The sequence below is a fragment of the Vicugna pacos genome, chromosome 2 (assembly GCF_048564905.1).
Source record: "Vicugna pacos chromosome 2, VicPac4, whole genome shotgun sequence".
In the NCBI taxonomy this organism is placed as follows: domain Eukaryota; kingdom Metazoa; phylum Chordata; class Mammalia; order Artiodactyla; family Camelidae; genus Vicugna; species Vicugna pacos.
The window spans coordinates 37,125,524-37,141,242 of record NC_132988.1 but is presented as its reverse complement, the minus strand read 5'-3'; the positions used below and the strand labels follow the sequence as shown (position 1 = coordinate 37,141,242).

The following is a 15,719-nucleotide window of genomic DNA, read 5'->3' as shown; positions in this document are numbered from 1 at the left end:
AGGCAATGAATATTAAAAAAAAAAAAAGCCTTAAAATATATATTCAATACTCCAGATGCCTTGAAAGGGAAAAATAATTAAAATACTTTGTCTAGGTTTTATAGATGATTTCTTGGCATCTAGAAGAGTAGTGAAAAGAAAACAAAAAATTTACGAAAAATGAAAAAGTGAAATTCTGATATAAACATAATAATTCTCATGAGTTAAAAATATAATCAAATAAAACCTACTTGTAGAGCAACTAGTTTAATGTGTTTTGTAGTCTTGCCTAAAATAATATATCAGAATAAAAATTCTTTGAATATATACTATACTTACGGTATTTCTGTTCTAATACTAAAAATATAATTATAACAGTCTAGTACCTAAATTTTCAGCCACTCTCTTTTAAAATGTCATTTCAAAGTTCCCAATTTTCATACTCTAAAATTATATATGGAAACAAAACTCACTTGGGCAAAGTCTCTAAGCCCATCATTTAGCAATGTGCTTGTACATAAAGAGGCCCTAGGAAAAACTTTAACGTCTTCCTGAGTTAAATTCCTCATGATATTAAATCTATGAGCCTTCGTTTTGCTTCCATTAATACTGATACTGCACTCTAGTAGAGAATGGTGGTTAATGGCCCTATGTGGAACAGACTTAGGCTACAATCCCAGAGCTTCTCCTTTCTAAGAATATGACCTCAGATGCATTACTTACTGTCTTTATAAAATGGAGATAATGGCATTAATCCTCACAGGGTTTCTAAGAAAATTACGGAAAATGATGCCAATAAAGTGATAGCATAGAGTCTGGTACACAGTATTTAATATGAGATAGTTACTGTTTTTAAGTTAATCGAACATTAACTGGAGTATATTTTCAAAAGTGATTAAGTGATTAATTTTTTTGTAAAAATACAAAGAATTTATTCATGAGTTTCTACAGAATAACTAGATGTTAGCCATTTGATTAACTGGCTCCTAATTTAAAGCACTAATTTCTCTATAGAAACACTTGCAGAAAAAAAAGTTGTTTTAACGTTAGTAATTTTTCAAATTAGAACTGAAAAACCATAGGCTCCCTAGACCAATAACTATACTCAAATATGACATAATTTTCTGAATATTAAGAGCTGAACATTTAGTTGAGAAGAATCAATGATAGAACATAACTTGTTTTTCTACTACTACTCAGAAATTTTTTAAAAAGTAATTTATAAAATGAGGGATGATTTTTTTCAAGATGTCAAACATTTTTAAGTGTGATAAAGTATACAACTAATCACCGATGATGACAATAATAGCAATATTTCATAATAACCATAATTATAAACTGAAGAGTGGTTTTAATACTTGATAAAACAATACTTTAACACTCTGCTATAGGAGATTTGGGGATGAAAGTTGGTCCATTTTAGTTCCTACCCAAGGGAACTTCCTTGGGGAAATTCTGTAAGTAGGTTGATACCTGGACCTCGAGGATGCTACCCTTGAGTGGTAGCATTTGGAGAGATTTGAAGGATGCCACAAACAAAACAGAGTAAAAAGGTACAGGCCCTGAATGAGCCACAAAACACAATGCATGATCATGTTTTTGAGTCTTCTATTAAAACATCACCCCTTTTTCTTTCTCTCTAGTCTTTTTAATGTGAATTAACCCCTAAATCCAGAATTACAAAGAGCATACTAATTTCCTGTCTGAAAAGGGATCATTGATAACTTATTTAGAAGTGGGCTAAAATTATCTGCAGGAAACACAAACAAAAAATAGTTCACATAAAATATAATGTTAGATATTTTTCCTGCTCTTGGATCCTAATTTTACACAGTTTTAATTGTGGTGTTTGTATAACTTGACCTGGAGCCACTACTCGTAATTGGAAAACACTTAGAGAAGGAAACTGTTCAATCTAAGAAGCTGATATTCTGCTCTCTGGGTGAGAATCAAGAATGCTTAGAACTGAAAGAAATTTTTAAACTCATTTATGAATTTCTCTGTCTTGATTTCTCACTCCCTCCCATCTCTCATTTTAAAGCCAAGTTTTATTAACCCAAGCCGGCCACAAAGCTGGGAACACAATCAGGAGGTCTGGACTCCATTCCAATTCCCTTTCCAGTACCTCACACAATCCACAAAAGGTTCTCTTCAAAACATTAATAAAAATTCATCTGAAAAATGAGAAGGTCACAAAGTCTATTAAATCCCTGTTCTGTTGTTCTAATTCTCACTTATCAGAATAAGGGAATGACTCTCAAAGTCTGCACTTACATTTAAGACACTGATGATTATCAAGGTAAAATAAATAGTAACCTACTGAAAATCACTCTAAAAAAAGTTAGGGAAATATGCATTATTTCCTTTTAATTTCTTAAGAACCCTAGAAGTAAATGCTATCATTTCCATTTTATAGAAAAAGTATATAAAGTACCTAAGGTCATACTCTTAGAAAGAAGTAGCTCTGGGGTTGAAGCTTAAATCTGTCCAATCTGAGGCCCTTACCCACCATAAATAGAAATAAATTTTAAACGGTTCAAAACAGTGGCTCCCAACCAAACAGTGGTGCCAGTCTTTGGGAAGCATTTAGAAATATGTGTCACAATGATTGGGGTGCAGTGTCAGTGTCTGGGGCACAGGGATGTTAAATATCCTACAACATGGTAAACAGCTTCTCACAACAACAAGAAGTGACACCACCAAATGCCAAAGAGCATCCAATTTAAGAAGCATTGGTTTAGATGAATAAAAGATTAACACACTGTAACAGGGTATTAAATGACACAGGGGAGGTCTGGGGCACCTCCAAGTAATTCTGCCAATAATCTCTATTCTGATGCTACAGTGAGTAGTTCACTTGCTTCTGTCATGGACTGGAAACAAACACTACCTAAAGTTACTTAATATTGTGAGATTTCTCCAGCTCTGAAACATGAGACAAAATATATTGGGACAAAATATAAATAAAATGCAGAACTGTTTCATACGGTTTTACATTCAAATTTGAGAGTTGTAAGTGACATGTTTTGTAATTTTCCATGCATGTACAATCACGTATAAAAAATGTTCCTTAAAGGAAACCTACTTACATCTGAAAGAAAACACACTAACCAAAATCTATGCTGTAAATATATAAACTGATTTGTGTTGCAATTTAGATATGGGAGAGACTGGACTGGACTGGCAAGTCTCAACTGAGGTATGAGAAGCCCTAAGAGTCCAAAGCAAGTATGTTTTGAATGTGTATACTGTTTCTATGAAAATGTTTTAATTTTGTGTTTTTATAGTAATACAATTAAAACCAAAAAAGGTGGAAGAAGTATACCTTATTACTGGGATGACCACCTTATAACCAAATATTATCCTGCAATTTTAGCGGTCAGGTTTATATTTGTGTTACACTGCCGCCCAACGGTTCTGGAATAAAGAGAAAATAAAAGAGGTAGACTTGATATGCAAATATGCTTTCAAGCCAAATAAAACCCAAAATCTGGTATGCTGTGTTATAGGAATAAAAGTTTCATGACTGTTAAGAGACCCAGTGGGAGAAATGAATCATCACAGGGCAACTGCAGCAAAGGCAAGCTGATCTCACCAGACCCACACTGGGTAGTCGGGGCCATATTCACTCTGCAAGGATGATTTAATGAATGCTGTCAATTTGCATTCGGCTAGAGTTTTATCAATTTATTCGTAACTAACTTATACATTTATTTTGGCATTACAGTTGCATAAATGCTATAACTATGATTAAATTATACCTACTCTTAAGAATTCCACATTTAAATAACATTAAAATAAAACAAAGTCAGTACTAAATATGGCAGATATCTGGAACTTCTGGGTGTGCTCACATCACTTTCTTTTGGGACTCCTCCCCCAACCCAGTGACATCACACTATGGGTTACCTGCCCCAGTAAGGCAGTAAGACAACCCTATTCTTCCAGACACAATGATTGGTCCAGAGCAGGGAAGTGATACAAGGCCAAAATAATTTTGAGAGGATTGATATAGATATGGTACTTCTCAAACATCAGAAGTCTAAGATCCACATAAACTTGCAAGAAACCTTTCTAGTACATAAAGAAAGCATGCAGGAGATAAAGTCAACAAAAAATAGGGCCAAAAGGATAGATGGATGAATGGATGGACAGGAGGAAGGAAGAAAGGATGGATGGATGGACTGAAGGATGGACAGACAGATTAGACAGATCTATAGACAGAAAGACAGAATCTTGACAAAATTATTTCATCAGCTGAATTTCATATCCACGTCAATCCCCCAGGCTCGTCAATTATGTGAGTCAATTTTATATGAGTTCAGTTGGGTTTCTGTCAATTGCGACCAAAAACTTTCTCACTAAGATACTGGAGATCAATAAGAATGTCTTTCTTTAATAGGGGAACATCACTTCAGTTTGAGAAACATAGGATTACATAATCCCCTCCAACTCTAAAGTTCAAAGATTCTGTGTGTGTGTGTTATAATTATTTCATCAGCCTAAAAGGTCATGATCTTTTCTCTTCTTATAGCCTCAGCACAGTTATTCAACAGAAACTATTTTTAAAAAAAATAGTTATCACTAGGGATATAATAATCAGATGGGGAGCCCTTTTCTCCCAAGTTTACATGTAATGAAATTATTCAGAGAAGACAGTTTGCAAGAAGTTAATCTTACTTTATAATTCAGAATCAAGGGAAATGTCTCAAAGAATACAGAAACTAACAGTGGCACCTAAGACTTTAAAAAGCATGTTCACTACAAACTACAAATAGGGGATATGAATATATATATATCTTTAAAGGCTTCTTAGAATATTTATCAGAATCATTCTTATAAACTTAATACTCAGTCTGCTTTACCTGCCTTAAATTTCCTTGGCAAAAGACACAAATTCCTACCAGTTAGAGAAAATGAATAGAGCACTTACACCATGAAAAAAAAATGATTCAAAATAAAATGAGAATACCAAGTCAATAAATAACAGTACAGAGCTAAATATCAAATGAATGACTCATGTGGAAAAAGTTTCTTCAATTTTTATTCTTAGGTATGTACTTCACAGGCTTTTTTTTTTTTTAAACTAAGAACCAGATATAAGAGATATTTCCAAGGCTACATCAGTCAGCTATAACACTAGTCAACTCAATCTATATCTGTCCAGCTAAACTAATTTCACAGAAATCCTGCAAAGTCAGTATCTAGTCTGCATCCTAAATTCAAAAATTAAGTCATTTTTTAACCTTTCAATATCAATCAACTCAGTGATTTATTTAATTGCCCTCAGTCCCTACTAAAGACTTTTATACTAGGAAGAGTTTCTATTCTACAATCAACCCTGTGAACAAAGAACAAATCTAACTCAACACAACAGTTACAGGTTTAATGAATTGTTAGACTGAAAACTATTCTGGGGATAAACTAATAAATACCAAGCAGTCTTTTTTTTTTTAAGCCTTTTCAATTATGAAAAAAAAATTCCCAAGCATTATTAAAATGTACTAGGAAGTTCAAGCAATTTTCAGTTAATTTGCATTTTCAAATCTAGAGGAAGGGACGCATCCTAGTAAGACATATTCTCTGCAATCAGTAAGGGCAAAGGTACAAGCTTTACCTATCCAACTTGAAAGCACTTCCAAAGATTTTCAAAGAAATGATATGAAACCAGACTCAAATCATTTCTTTAGGTGGAACTATTTAAAAAGGAAATTTTGTTGCACAGTATAATCAAAAGGCTAAAAATCTGCTCATCCTTAGGTGCTGAAGATGGTATTATGAAAATATTGGCAAGTTCTACAAATCTTCAGATCACAAACAAACAAAAAAAAGCTACTGAATTGTACCACAAGCCTATTTAAGTTTCTGTTATACTAAGCAAATAGATTTACTTTGAGATATCTATGCCTAATTGCCACTGCATTAATTCTACCACAGTTTTGGGAATCATTATTTTGTAAGATGGGCTCTGAACTGGATCTGAATACAAAACTTTGAGAACACTAGTGACAGATGAGCAATGAGAAACATCATTTCAGAGACTCCTGTGGATTTTTCCAGATTCAATCCTATCCAAATTCAATCCACATGAGCACTTCTAGGGCACTAAAAAAGTTACCTTAGAACTAGCTATATAAACCCTGATTATACGTAATACAAGGATAAAAGGACATTATTGCACCAGAATTACCATAATAAAAATATTAGAAATAGTATCAAAGTCAGACTGAGCCAATACCCACAGGGTTTTATTACCTTCAACACTAGCGACTACTTAACAAAATATGCTTAACAAACCTTTTGTCTGAAAACTGTGAAAAGTTTATATTCCTATATGATGACCAAAAAATTTTAAGACTGAATAGCAATATTTATTTTACACCCATCATCTGATTTGAAGATAAATATCTTGCAAATAAAAACATTACAGCTTTTAGAGATGAGAAAAAAACTATGGGGAAAAAAAAAAAGAAAGAAAGAATCCCAAACACATGACCCGGAACATCAACTAATTCACTACAGCTTTGCAGTGTCAAATAAAAAGTCTATCATAGAAAAACTACATGGGAGTGTAAAACTTCTGTTTCTGGACTTTGACCCAAGCAGTCATAAAAAGCTGTCCTCACTTACTATCTCCTATTTCCAGTATATGCCAAATATTCTCAAGCTTTTGCCTAGTACAAAACAAAAGCAACAAAGTCAATCATATTACCCCTATAATACTAAATGATCTAAAACATTGCCCATAATCACAAAGCTGATTAGAAACTAATGAAAGGGAAATTATTCTAATAAGATGTCAAGAATAACAACAGATGTTAAAGTGGCATCAGCAAGAGAAAGGCTTCATCTCTGAATGCTTGAGCATTAAAGCCCTTAATGAATACAGCATCTCAAGCCTGAGGACTGCAAAATTTTCTACAATGGCAAGGGTGGGAGTTTTCCATAGGTTGTAGTTTCCAGCCTCAAACTGATTTATATGCCAATTGCTTATGCAATGAATTGTTCAACTGACACTCAAATTTACTTAAACAGGTTGTGATTGCTGAAAAGCACCTATTTTTGTGCTTCACACTATAGCTTTTAGGTAGGTGCTTAGCTCTGTCTTTGAAGGTAATTTTGGAAACAATGTGCAAACAATGTAACATAGTGGTAATAATTGCTTTAAGGCCAATCAAAATTCACAGGTGTTTAAATGAAAGTTTAGGAATGCCAGAACTTTCCTTCCATTCAATGACTACTGAGTGCATATGATTCAGTCTGGAGATAGGGATAGAGAAGCGTGCATGAATATTAAACAATAATTAAATCAAATAATGTAGAAATGGTTCTATCAATGAGCCTGTTCATAGGCACAGATGGCCAGTCTAAGTGAATTCAAATTTATTTTAAATCTTAAAACATGCCAAATGCCTCTACACAAATATTCTGTTTCATGGGCTTTCTGAATCACATGCAGTATTCATTTTACACATACAAAATACAACAAAAGAGAAAAAAGCAAAGTAATGCCAGTTTCTTGTTAAAAACAAAACAAAACAAAACTCAGCTGTAAAGCTAAAGTGTATGCAATAAGTTTACCACAATCATGTGAATCACACTGGGTTTAGCAGTTTCACGTTTTTATAATCAACTAATGTCCAATTTCTCATTCTTATTTTAAGTCTCCAGTTAATGCCACCAAATATAAGCTCAAACTGCAATATTGTTTCTTGAAGAAACCTCTGGCTGCACACAAGCCTTAGATTATATTCTTTATACTGACAACTTTCATTACTTTATACCTTCTAAAATTGAGGGCCTGCACAACTCTTGAATATCTTACACTTTCATTTTCCAACTTGTACGCAACATAAACTCTTCAGAAACACACATATATATCATAGAAAGCATTCGGCCTATTGTCAACATTAACTATAACATAAAAACCCTAAGTGAAGAAAAAGCCTTTAATAGAGTCTCAGCTGATCTAAATTTTACACTAAGCAGCGTAATTTTGAAAATTGGGATTTTAATCCTATTCTATTTGGAAGAAAAAATAATGTGAAAAGAAATGTAACTTAACTATTTCAATTTATTTTCAGAAAAAAGTTATATTTAAAGTTTTGGCAGGCTCTGAAAGTGAAATGTTTTTATGTGAGTTAAAAACTACCGCCGATCTCAAATTTATGTCTTCAAAGGGAGGGGGGAGAAAAAAGAAAAAGGACATTTATCCTAATTTTATTTTAAAACAAATAATTTTGTTCTTTCTTAATAATCTGCCTAAGGAACATCCCCCACACTTAAAAAAATCAGCCCAGTTCCCCTGCCCACTCCCCATTCTATGCGCTATAATTCAATAAGGGCAGAAGGGTGGAATTGTGAAAGAGTGAAAGGAAACTGGGGACTGATGGCCTCGGAGGAGGTAACCTCTAAAAAACTGTTGGTCCCCAGCAATCGATAATTCCAGACTTAGATGGTCTTAGTGCCTCCCCATAAACTCGCTGAAAAGTACCCTTTGAAAAGAAACCACTTTCCATTCAGGGTTTATCCTCTGGTGGCTCCAGATTTAGTATTTTAACGGAAGGCGAAAGCGGGGAAGAGGATTTTAAAAGGAAGGCGAAATAATTAAACAGAAGAGATAAGATTTGTCCCGAACCCATCGTCTCGGTTAACCCTCCCCCCGAAAGTGATCAAATCAACACCAACTCTGAACGCTCGATAGGAGAAACAGAGTTAAAGAGTCCTATGTAAGACTTCAAAGCAATACATCCGCAAGAGGAAAGGAAAACAAAAATAACATAGAGTCTATTTTCAATGAAGCATTGCTCCGTCGGTGTGACGCGGGCGCTACCAATCAGCACCCGGCCCCCACCGCACCCCTGGGGAAAGTGGGAAAGGGGGATGCTGAAGGAAGTACCTTGTCTTGTCTCCAAAAGGCAACATAGCAAAGGTGAGAAGTTCTTAGTGTAGATCATGCGGCCTCGGCGGACCCTAGACTCCGAGGGCGACGACGCGCCCAGGTGAGGCTGGCGACTCGAAGCCGGTTCCTCTACCGCCCCCGCCGTAGCGCCACCGCCCGCTGCTGCCCACTTGCCCCGCGCTGCGCCGCCCCCTGGCGGGGAGCGCCCGGCTGAGCCGCGGCCGCGCGCCGGCGGGTGGGAGCCCAGCTCCGAGCCCCGGCCGGCTCCTCCACCATCACCTCCCCGCGTGCGTCTCCCTGCCCGGCCGAGGCGGCCAGCGCCAGCTACCCGAAGGCTGCTGCCGGGGGCCGGCGACGGCGAGGTTCCGGCCCTTTCTCCAAAGGCGTGCGTCCGGGAGTCAGCCCGAGTCCACGCGCAGCAGCCTTGCCCTCGCGCCGGCTTCGCACCAACTCCTCAGGCTAGTAGGCACCCGCCCGCCACTCACTCTCCACCCCACCCTCCTACTCCCTCGGCTTCAGTCTCAATTCTTCTCCAACTCTCCCGCGAGCGTTTCCCACGCGCGCTCCGACTGCCCCCAGCGCCGCCGCCTCCCAAAGGACAGGCTCCCTCCTCCCCGCCCTCTGCAACGACCGCCCCGGCGCTTGGCTCCGGATCAGGAGGAGCTGGCCTCTGGGGTCGCCTCGGGCCACGCGGGTCCTGACACCTCTCGGGGTCTGCTCCCCGCCAAGCCTCCCCGGTGTCCTTTGTGTGCGCGCCGCAAACCCCTCCGCGTAGCCTGTTCCGAGGCGCCGCCTTGCGCGCAAAAGCGAAGGAAAGGAGGAGCGCGGGACAATCAGGGGACTGCAGGGGGGCAAAAGGCGACAGCACTCACTCTGGGAAGGTTCCGGCATGTTGCTGCCTTAGGGCTTCCCCGTGGTCTCGCCCCTACCCGAGCTTCCCCGCCCCTCCAGGGCCGGGGCAAAAGGGGACGGGGGGAGGAGCGCAGCTGCAGGGACCGCGTTGGAAATGGTGCTTCCGGAGCTGCAGGGAAGGGGCTCAAAAACTGTTTTGGTTTCGCTAAGAAGATTTAGGGAAACCAGGATGCTAGAGAAGGGCCAGAGGAAGGCCCGTGAACGCGGACATATGAAAATAATCTTACTCCCAGAGAATATCAGGACTGCCGGGGTGGGGGTGGGGGGGTCGGCACGTACATACTTGTATTTGAACTTTGTGACCAAGTTGGATCGTATCCGACTCTTGGGTTTTTGGACTGTACTCGCCTAAAAGTCGAGGTCTCTACACCGTAACAGGATCAAGGACCTACTTCAAAAGCAAAGGGCCTGGGAGCCGAGGCTGTTTAATGGTTAACGAAAGGGAAAAACCAATAGGGTAGGGAGACCAGCCCCAAGTCACGCTCCCAGCCCAGGCCGGGTCTTCCGTGGGTCCTCTTCTTACCTGGTGGCTTTCCTAACAAAGTAAGAAGAGGTAAAGTCCCAGTGATCGTCCAGCCACGCTTCTACGGAGTCCCGGTCCCATTGCTGCTGCGGGCGCGCGGAGCCGGGGCCGGCCGGCTCCATGATCAGCGCGGCGCGTCTCTGCGGCTCGCTGGTGCTGGTTTTCCACCCCAGCTGGGGTCCCTCCCTTGGAGGAGCGGCACTCTGCCTGGAGACCCTCCCCCTTCGCCTTAGCTGCAGTCCGGCCGGCTTTCGGCGAAGCTGCTCCGGCACAGGGCCAGCCTCCTGCCGCGCCCCGCCTCTCCCGGTCTTCACCGATCCCAGGTGTGGCGGGCGGGGCAGGGTGCAGCAGCTCCGCGCCTTCGCTGGGATCTGGCTCTCGCAGTCTCCAGATTCCGAGGCGGCCACGGCGGCTACTGGCGAGCTCTCCGGAAGCCAAGTGGCCAGGGCTAGAAGGTGGCCACGCGGCCGCTGGGGTGCGCTGTGTGCCAAGCCGGCTCCAGACGAGCGCGCAAAGGTGACTGTGGGTGTGTTCGCTGAGCGTCCCGCTCTAGGAAAGGGAAGGTCGCGCAGTGGAGACCCATCCCAAGCCCAGAAAGCGGTAGCTAGGGAAAGTTTCGCCCGAAAGCGAGAGATGGTGCTAGCCTGGGCGCTTTTCCTCGAGCTTAGGAGAACAATGACCGTCCCGCCTAGCTTTCCGCCAGCCCAGCGCGTCGGTCTGGGAGGAGCCGGGACCGATCTTTCCCGGAGCCCAGCCATCGCGGTGGCTCAAAGCGCCCCAGCCAACGACCGCGCCCGGGTAAGGAGAGTTGGGGCGTGTGTCACCAAAACAAATTAGCGGGTCCTGGTGGTTAGCTTCCAACAAAGCCATTCTCGTGCTTAATGTTAATAATAATAACAATAATTATAAATTAAGTGCCTTTGCATCAAAGGCATAATTTGCATAAACTCCTTTTCATGAGTGGAAAAAGATTTTCTGGAAGAAGGAAAAGATAAATTGAAACAGTAATCATGGATGGTTTGTGTATGAAGTCAGAAAACAAGGGTATCTCCATACAATTAGGTTAACTTGAGAGTAGGGTACAGTGCAGAGCAGCCAGTTAGCCCAATTTTAAATTAATTCGTCATTTATGTTGAACCGAAATTAATACACACACAACCACGAAAAAAGTGTCCGTTTAAAACGGCTCAGCCTTCCTACCCTTTGTCCTATCCCTATCATACTTTACAAAAAAGAATTAGTGTCTTCCTTTGCTTTCTCCTCACCCTTATTTCTCTGTACGGCATTTGTAGTTTTAATATGGTATTTTGCAATGACCTAATTTTTGGGGCAGAATTAAATCTGGAGCTGTGTGTTTCACAACGTGTGAAGGACACCATTTGCAGTGATACACCAAAAGTGATTTAGCTGACATACTTTTAACAAACTCCTTTCAAAATATTCTTGGCAAGAATGTAAGACATTACTCACTACATAGAAACACATAATTCAATAGATCATATGAGAACTTAAAAAAAGTCTTCCAACCCCCCAATGCAATGGTTTACACTTCCTGCATTGAATAATTGTCTTTTTGTAACTTAAGTTTCTCTGAAACTTTACTGTTGTACATAAGTAGCCACAAATCAATAAAAAAAAAAACAAGCGAAGGAGCAGAGTATGAAGTAATGCATGATAAATTATATGAGATTTTAAAATAAGAGTTCTCTTCTAGTATGTTCTATCATAGTGATTACAGCGCTCATGAATGAGATACTCATTCTCCTCAGTGCTCAGTTTTTCCCTGTGGAAATCCATGCATTTCTCCCTTCAGGAAGGCAATTATAATTTAAAACTACTTTCCTACTAAAGATGGAGTGAATTTTTGGCTTGGATTATTTGCTTTGATTGGCTACCTTGATTATAACAGGCACTATTCAAATGTTCATTTTCTCTCCTAACCTGAAAGGATTAAATTATCAGAAACTAGGAAGGCTTTGGAAAAATTTGTGTAAGAAAAGCAATCCATGGTCTCCCATCAGTGAGTTTCAATTCTGTGTAGTGTAGATGGGGTTGAGGGTTACTGTGAAGGCTTGTTACCTGAGGCAAGCAGACCACAGGGGATGGGGGATGAGGCATTTCAAACTTTTCTAGTCTCCAGGAAACTCAGATAAAACAATACCTCTTGTAACTTTGAAGTACTTAAAAGTGAAGCATATTTTGAACTGACCTTACCATGACCTCTTGTTCCTCAGCTCCATTTTATTCTTTAACGCAATCTGCTCCATTATTTTTTGTATGTTTTGACTTACTGGTATGGATTGCTCTAAGCATCTAAGCTCTAAACATCTAAGCATGCTGTTTTAGAGTAAGTTGAAGAGTGAGTAAATAATAAACATTACTGGGAAATAACTTGGAAAATGATGTTAATGCTACTTCAAACAAACAATTTAACAAAAAGCCCTCCAACATATTTCCATTGTAGTAGAATAAAACCCAAACTCTCTAACATGGCTTACAAGGTTCTGCATGATTTTTACCTACCTCTACTGCTAAAGGTTTTGATCATATAACTAGAAAAACAAACAAAACCATGGATGATCAAATTTCTTTTCTAAAAAAGAGAAACACAAACTATAAAAGCCAAGATATCTCCAATACTTTGTCTTGTTCTTTTAAAAAAAAAAAATACCACATAGTATATTCTATTCCTTTGCAGCAAACCTGTATATCCCAGGCTTGAGAAAATTGAGTAAATGTCTTTGCACATATAATAGAATCTAGGTTTCTCATTGTCGAAAGGGAAGGCTAGAAGGTACATTGTGGTGTTGAAATGGAATTGGAGGTTAAAAATTAAGTGTGTGTGTGTGTGTGTGCGTGCACGTGTGCATGCATCATGTGAGGAAATCCCACATGACAAGGAAATGCAGGCAGTTTCTAAGAGCTGTGGCAGCCTCCAGCTGACAGCTTACAAAGAGTTCCATCCAGCAAGAAAATGAATTCCTCAGTCTGGAATGGAATTTTGCCTACAACTGGAGTGAGCACAGAGGCAGGTATTTCCCCAGTCAAGCCTCAGATGAGACCACAATTCCAGCCAAGAAGTTAACTGCAGCCCTGTGAGATGCTAAGCAGAAGACATCTTCATAACCGACATCTTAATAATGTTGAGTCCTAGAATCTATTAACATAGTATTAACATAGTAACATCCATTTATTCTGATCTTGTAAAATTTCTCCCAGCAATGTCATAGTTTTTAGTGCATGTCTTGCATGTATTTTGTTAAATTTATCTCAGTATATATTTCAGCTCGGTCACTGAGAGATACTAGAAGCAATGACATTGATTTGGCAATGAGTAAACTTACACGATGATTTTGGTTTCTAAATACCACTCTTTACTTTAAAAGAAAGCAGGAGTCTTTGGAGAAAAATTCTAGCTCTGTGATAGGTAATGTACAAAATGTGCCTGGAAAATCTTGTTAGAAAACAAGAAGGGCTTAAAAATGATGCCAACATATCAGAAGAACAGAGGACATATCTGAAAGGGGCTTCCAATGGACAAATCTGCAGCCGTTGGAATATCAAAATATATATTGACAGTAACAAATTATAAACCATTGGCTAAAATAAGAAACCCTGATTCCATACTGAAATAAATAAATAAATAGATAAGCAAATAAATAGAAGAGAATGGAATGTTCCTTACAGTAGAATACCAACTAATAAATATAATAGGAATCATGTAATTAGAAAATCATTAATGGTTGCTAAAGCTAATTAGTGAGAGTTTGATGATGGGTGGAGTATTTATATAGCTTAAAGTATCTCCTCACAGGTTTCTTATTAGTTACTATAAGAAAATAGTATCTTTAAAAAAGAGACCTTGTGGATATCTCTAACCAAGTGATCAACTTAGTGTCACTTATATTGGGACAAACCAACAGTATATACCTTTTAATAGAATATACTGGGAAGGATATGACATTACTCTTGTGTCATTAACTGCCAAAAATATGAATCTAATCATGAGGATTAGATTGAGGGATTTCCACCAAAAACACCCAGACTGAGGGACATTCTTCAACATAACTGGCCTCTATGCTTCAAAGATTGCAAGGTTAGGGAAGGCAAAGACTGAGGAGCTATATATTAGTTATATATTGCTATGCAACCATATTACCACAATATCAGTGGCTTAAAGCAACATACATTCATTGCCTCCCAGTTTCAGAATCAGAAGTCTAGGCTGGTTGAGCTGGGCCCTCTGCTCAGGGGTGACTCATAAGGCAATCAAGGTATCAACCAGAGTTGCAGTCTCATCTGAGACTCAAGTGGAGAAGGATGCCCTTCCAAGCTTATTCAGGCTGTTGGCAGAATTCAATGTCTTGTGATTGCAGAACTGAGAAATTCTTTTTCTTGCTGGGTGCTGGCTGAAGGCCTTTACAGCTTATTGGTTGGAGGCCCCTCTCTGCTTTTCAAAGCCACTTTCAGTGCCTTGCCACATGGAGCTCCAAAATGGCCAGTTGCTTCCTCAAAGCCAGCAAGGGAGACAGCCTCCAGCAAGATGGGCAGTATAATATTATAATAACGTAACCAATCACATACACATAGTCACATATATACATACATACCTTTGCCATATTCTGTTTGTTGGAAGTGTAGACAAAAAAAAAAAAAAGTTGCCTGCCAGTTCAGTAGGCAACGAACGTTGCCCACCATCAAGCCATTAGCCACTGCAGCCACTCCAGCGGTGTTCTCTGAGGAGAATTCTGGATGGAGAAAAACAGGATACTGGCTCTAAATAGTTAAGATGCATATCAAAGGAGTAACTTCTATGAGCCCAGACTCTTACTTTTCTCATACAAAGAAAAGCACTAGAATCACTAACTTGAGATGTCTGCTTTTTGTGATTAGGAGTAATCTTTTGATATTTGACTACATGGGTTACTTTTTTCCAGCAAAAACTCCTATATGCCCTGGTACCTCCTTTCTCTCTTAGGAATAGTTCCTCAGAGCTATCTGAGAGGCTGTATCCTGGGCTATTGTCCTCAGTAAAGCCACCAAATAAAACATAATTCTCAACTTTTGGGTTGTACTTTTTTTTCAGTCGACAGAAGCAAGTCAAATTTTTGCTCTCATACACGAGGAGGGGATCATACTAGGGTGTGAATACCGGGATGAGGGATCCTGGAGGCCCCCTCAGGAATCCATCTACAATAACACTGTAATAAGGCACACTGACTGGGACATAGCATGTGTTCTGCAGATATTTGTTGGGTCAATTTAAAAAGAAATATGGGCTTTTTCTTAGAGTACTTTGGCAGTACTTTTCCTTATTAGATGTAAATAGGACAGCAATTGATCTTTGAGGAAGGGTTATTTCTTTTAGTGGTCTTTGGAAGTCTTATCATGGTTAATAAGATC

At 39.5% G+C, this 15,719-nt stretch overlaps 1 protein-coding gene across 4 annotated transcripts in view; it reads right to left on the bottom strand.

Annotated features, from left to right (window-relative positions):
• PDE5A (phosphodiesterase 5A) overlaps window positions 1–14,995 on the bottom strand; it is a 130,786-nt gene extending 115,791 nt beyond the window's left edge. The window contains exon 1 of one of the 4 annotated variants that reach the window (XM_031691520.2): window positions 14,927–14,995. Coding sequence is in view for 2 of the 4 variants with exons in the window: in XM_072938264.1 (XP_072794365.1) it covers window positions 10,317–10,438 (122 nt within the window). In the remaining 2 variants the exon portion in view is untranslated. Of the gene's footprint in view, window positions 1–8,878; window positions 9,612–9,753; window positions 9,800–10,316; window positions 10,869–14,926 lie in introns of those variants that run through there. The other 3 variants (XM_072938264.1, XM_015247684.3, XM_006213926.4) reach the window with 3 other exon arrangements.
• Between the last annotated feature and the right edge of the window lie 724 nt (window positions 14,996–15,719).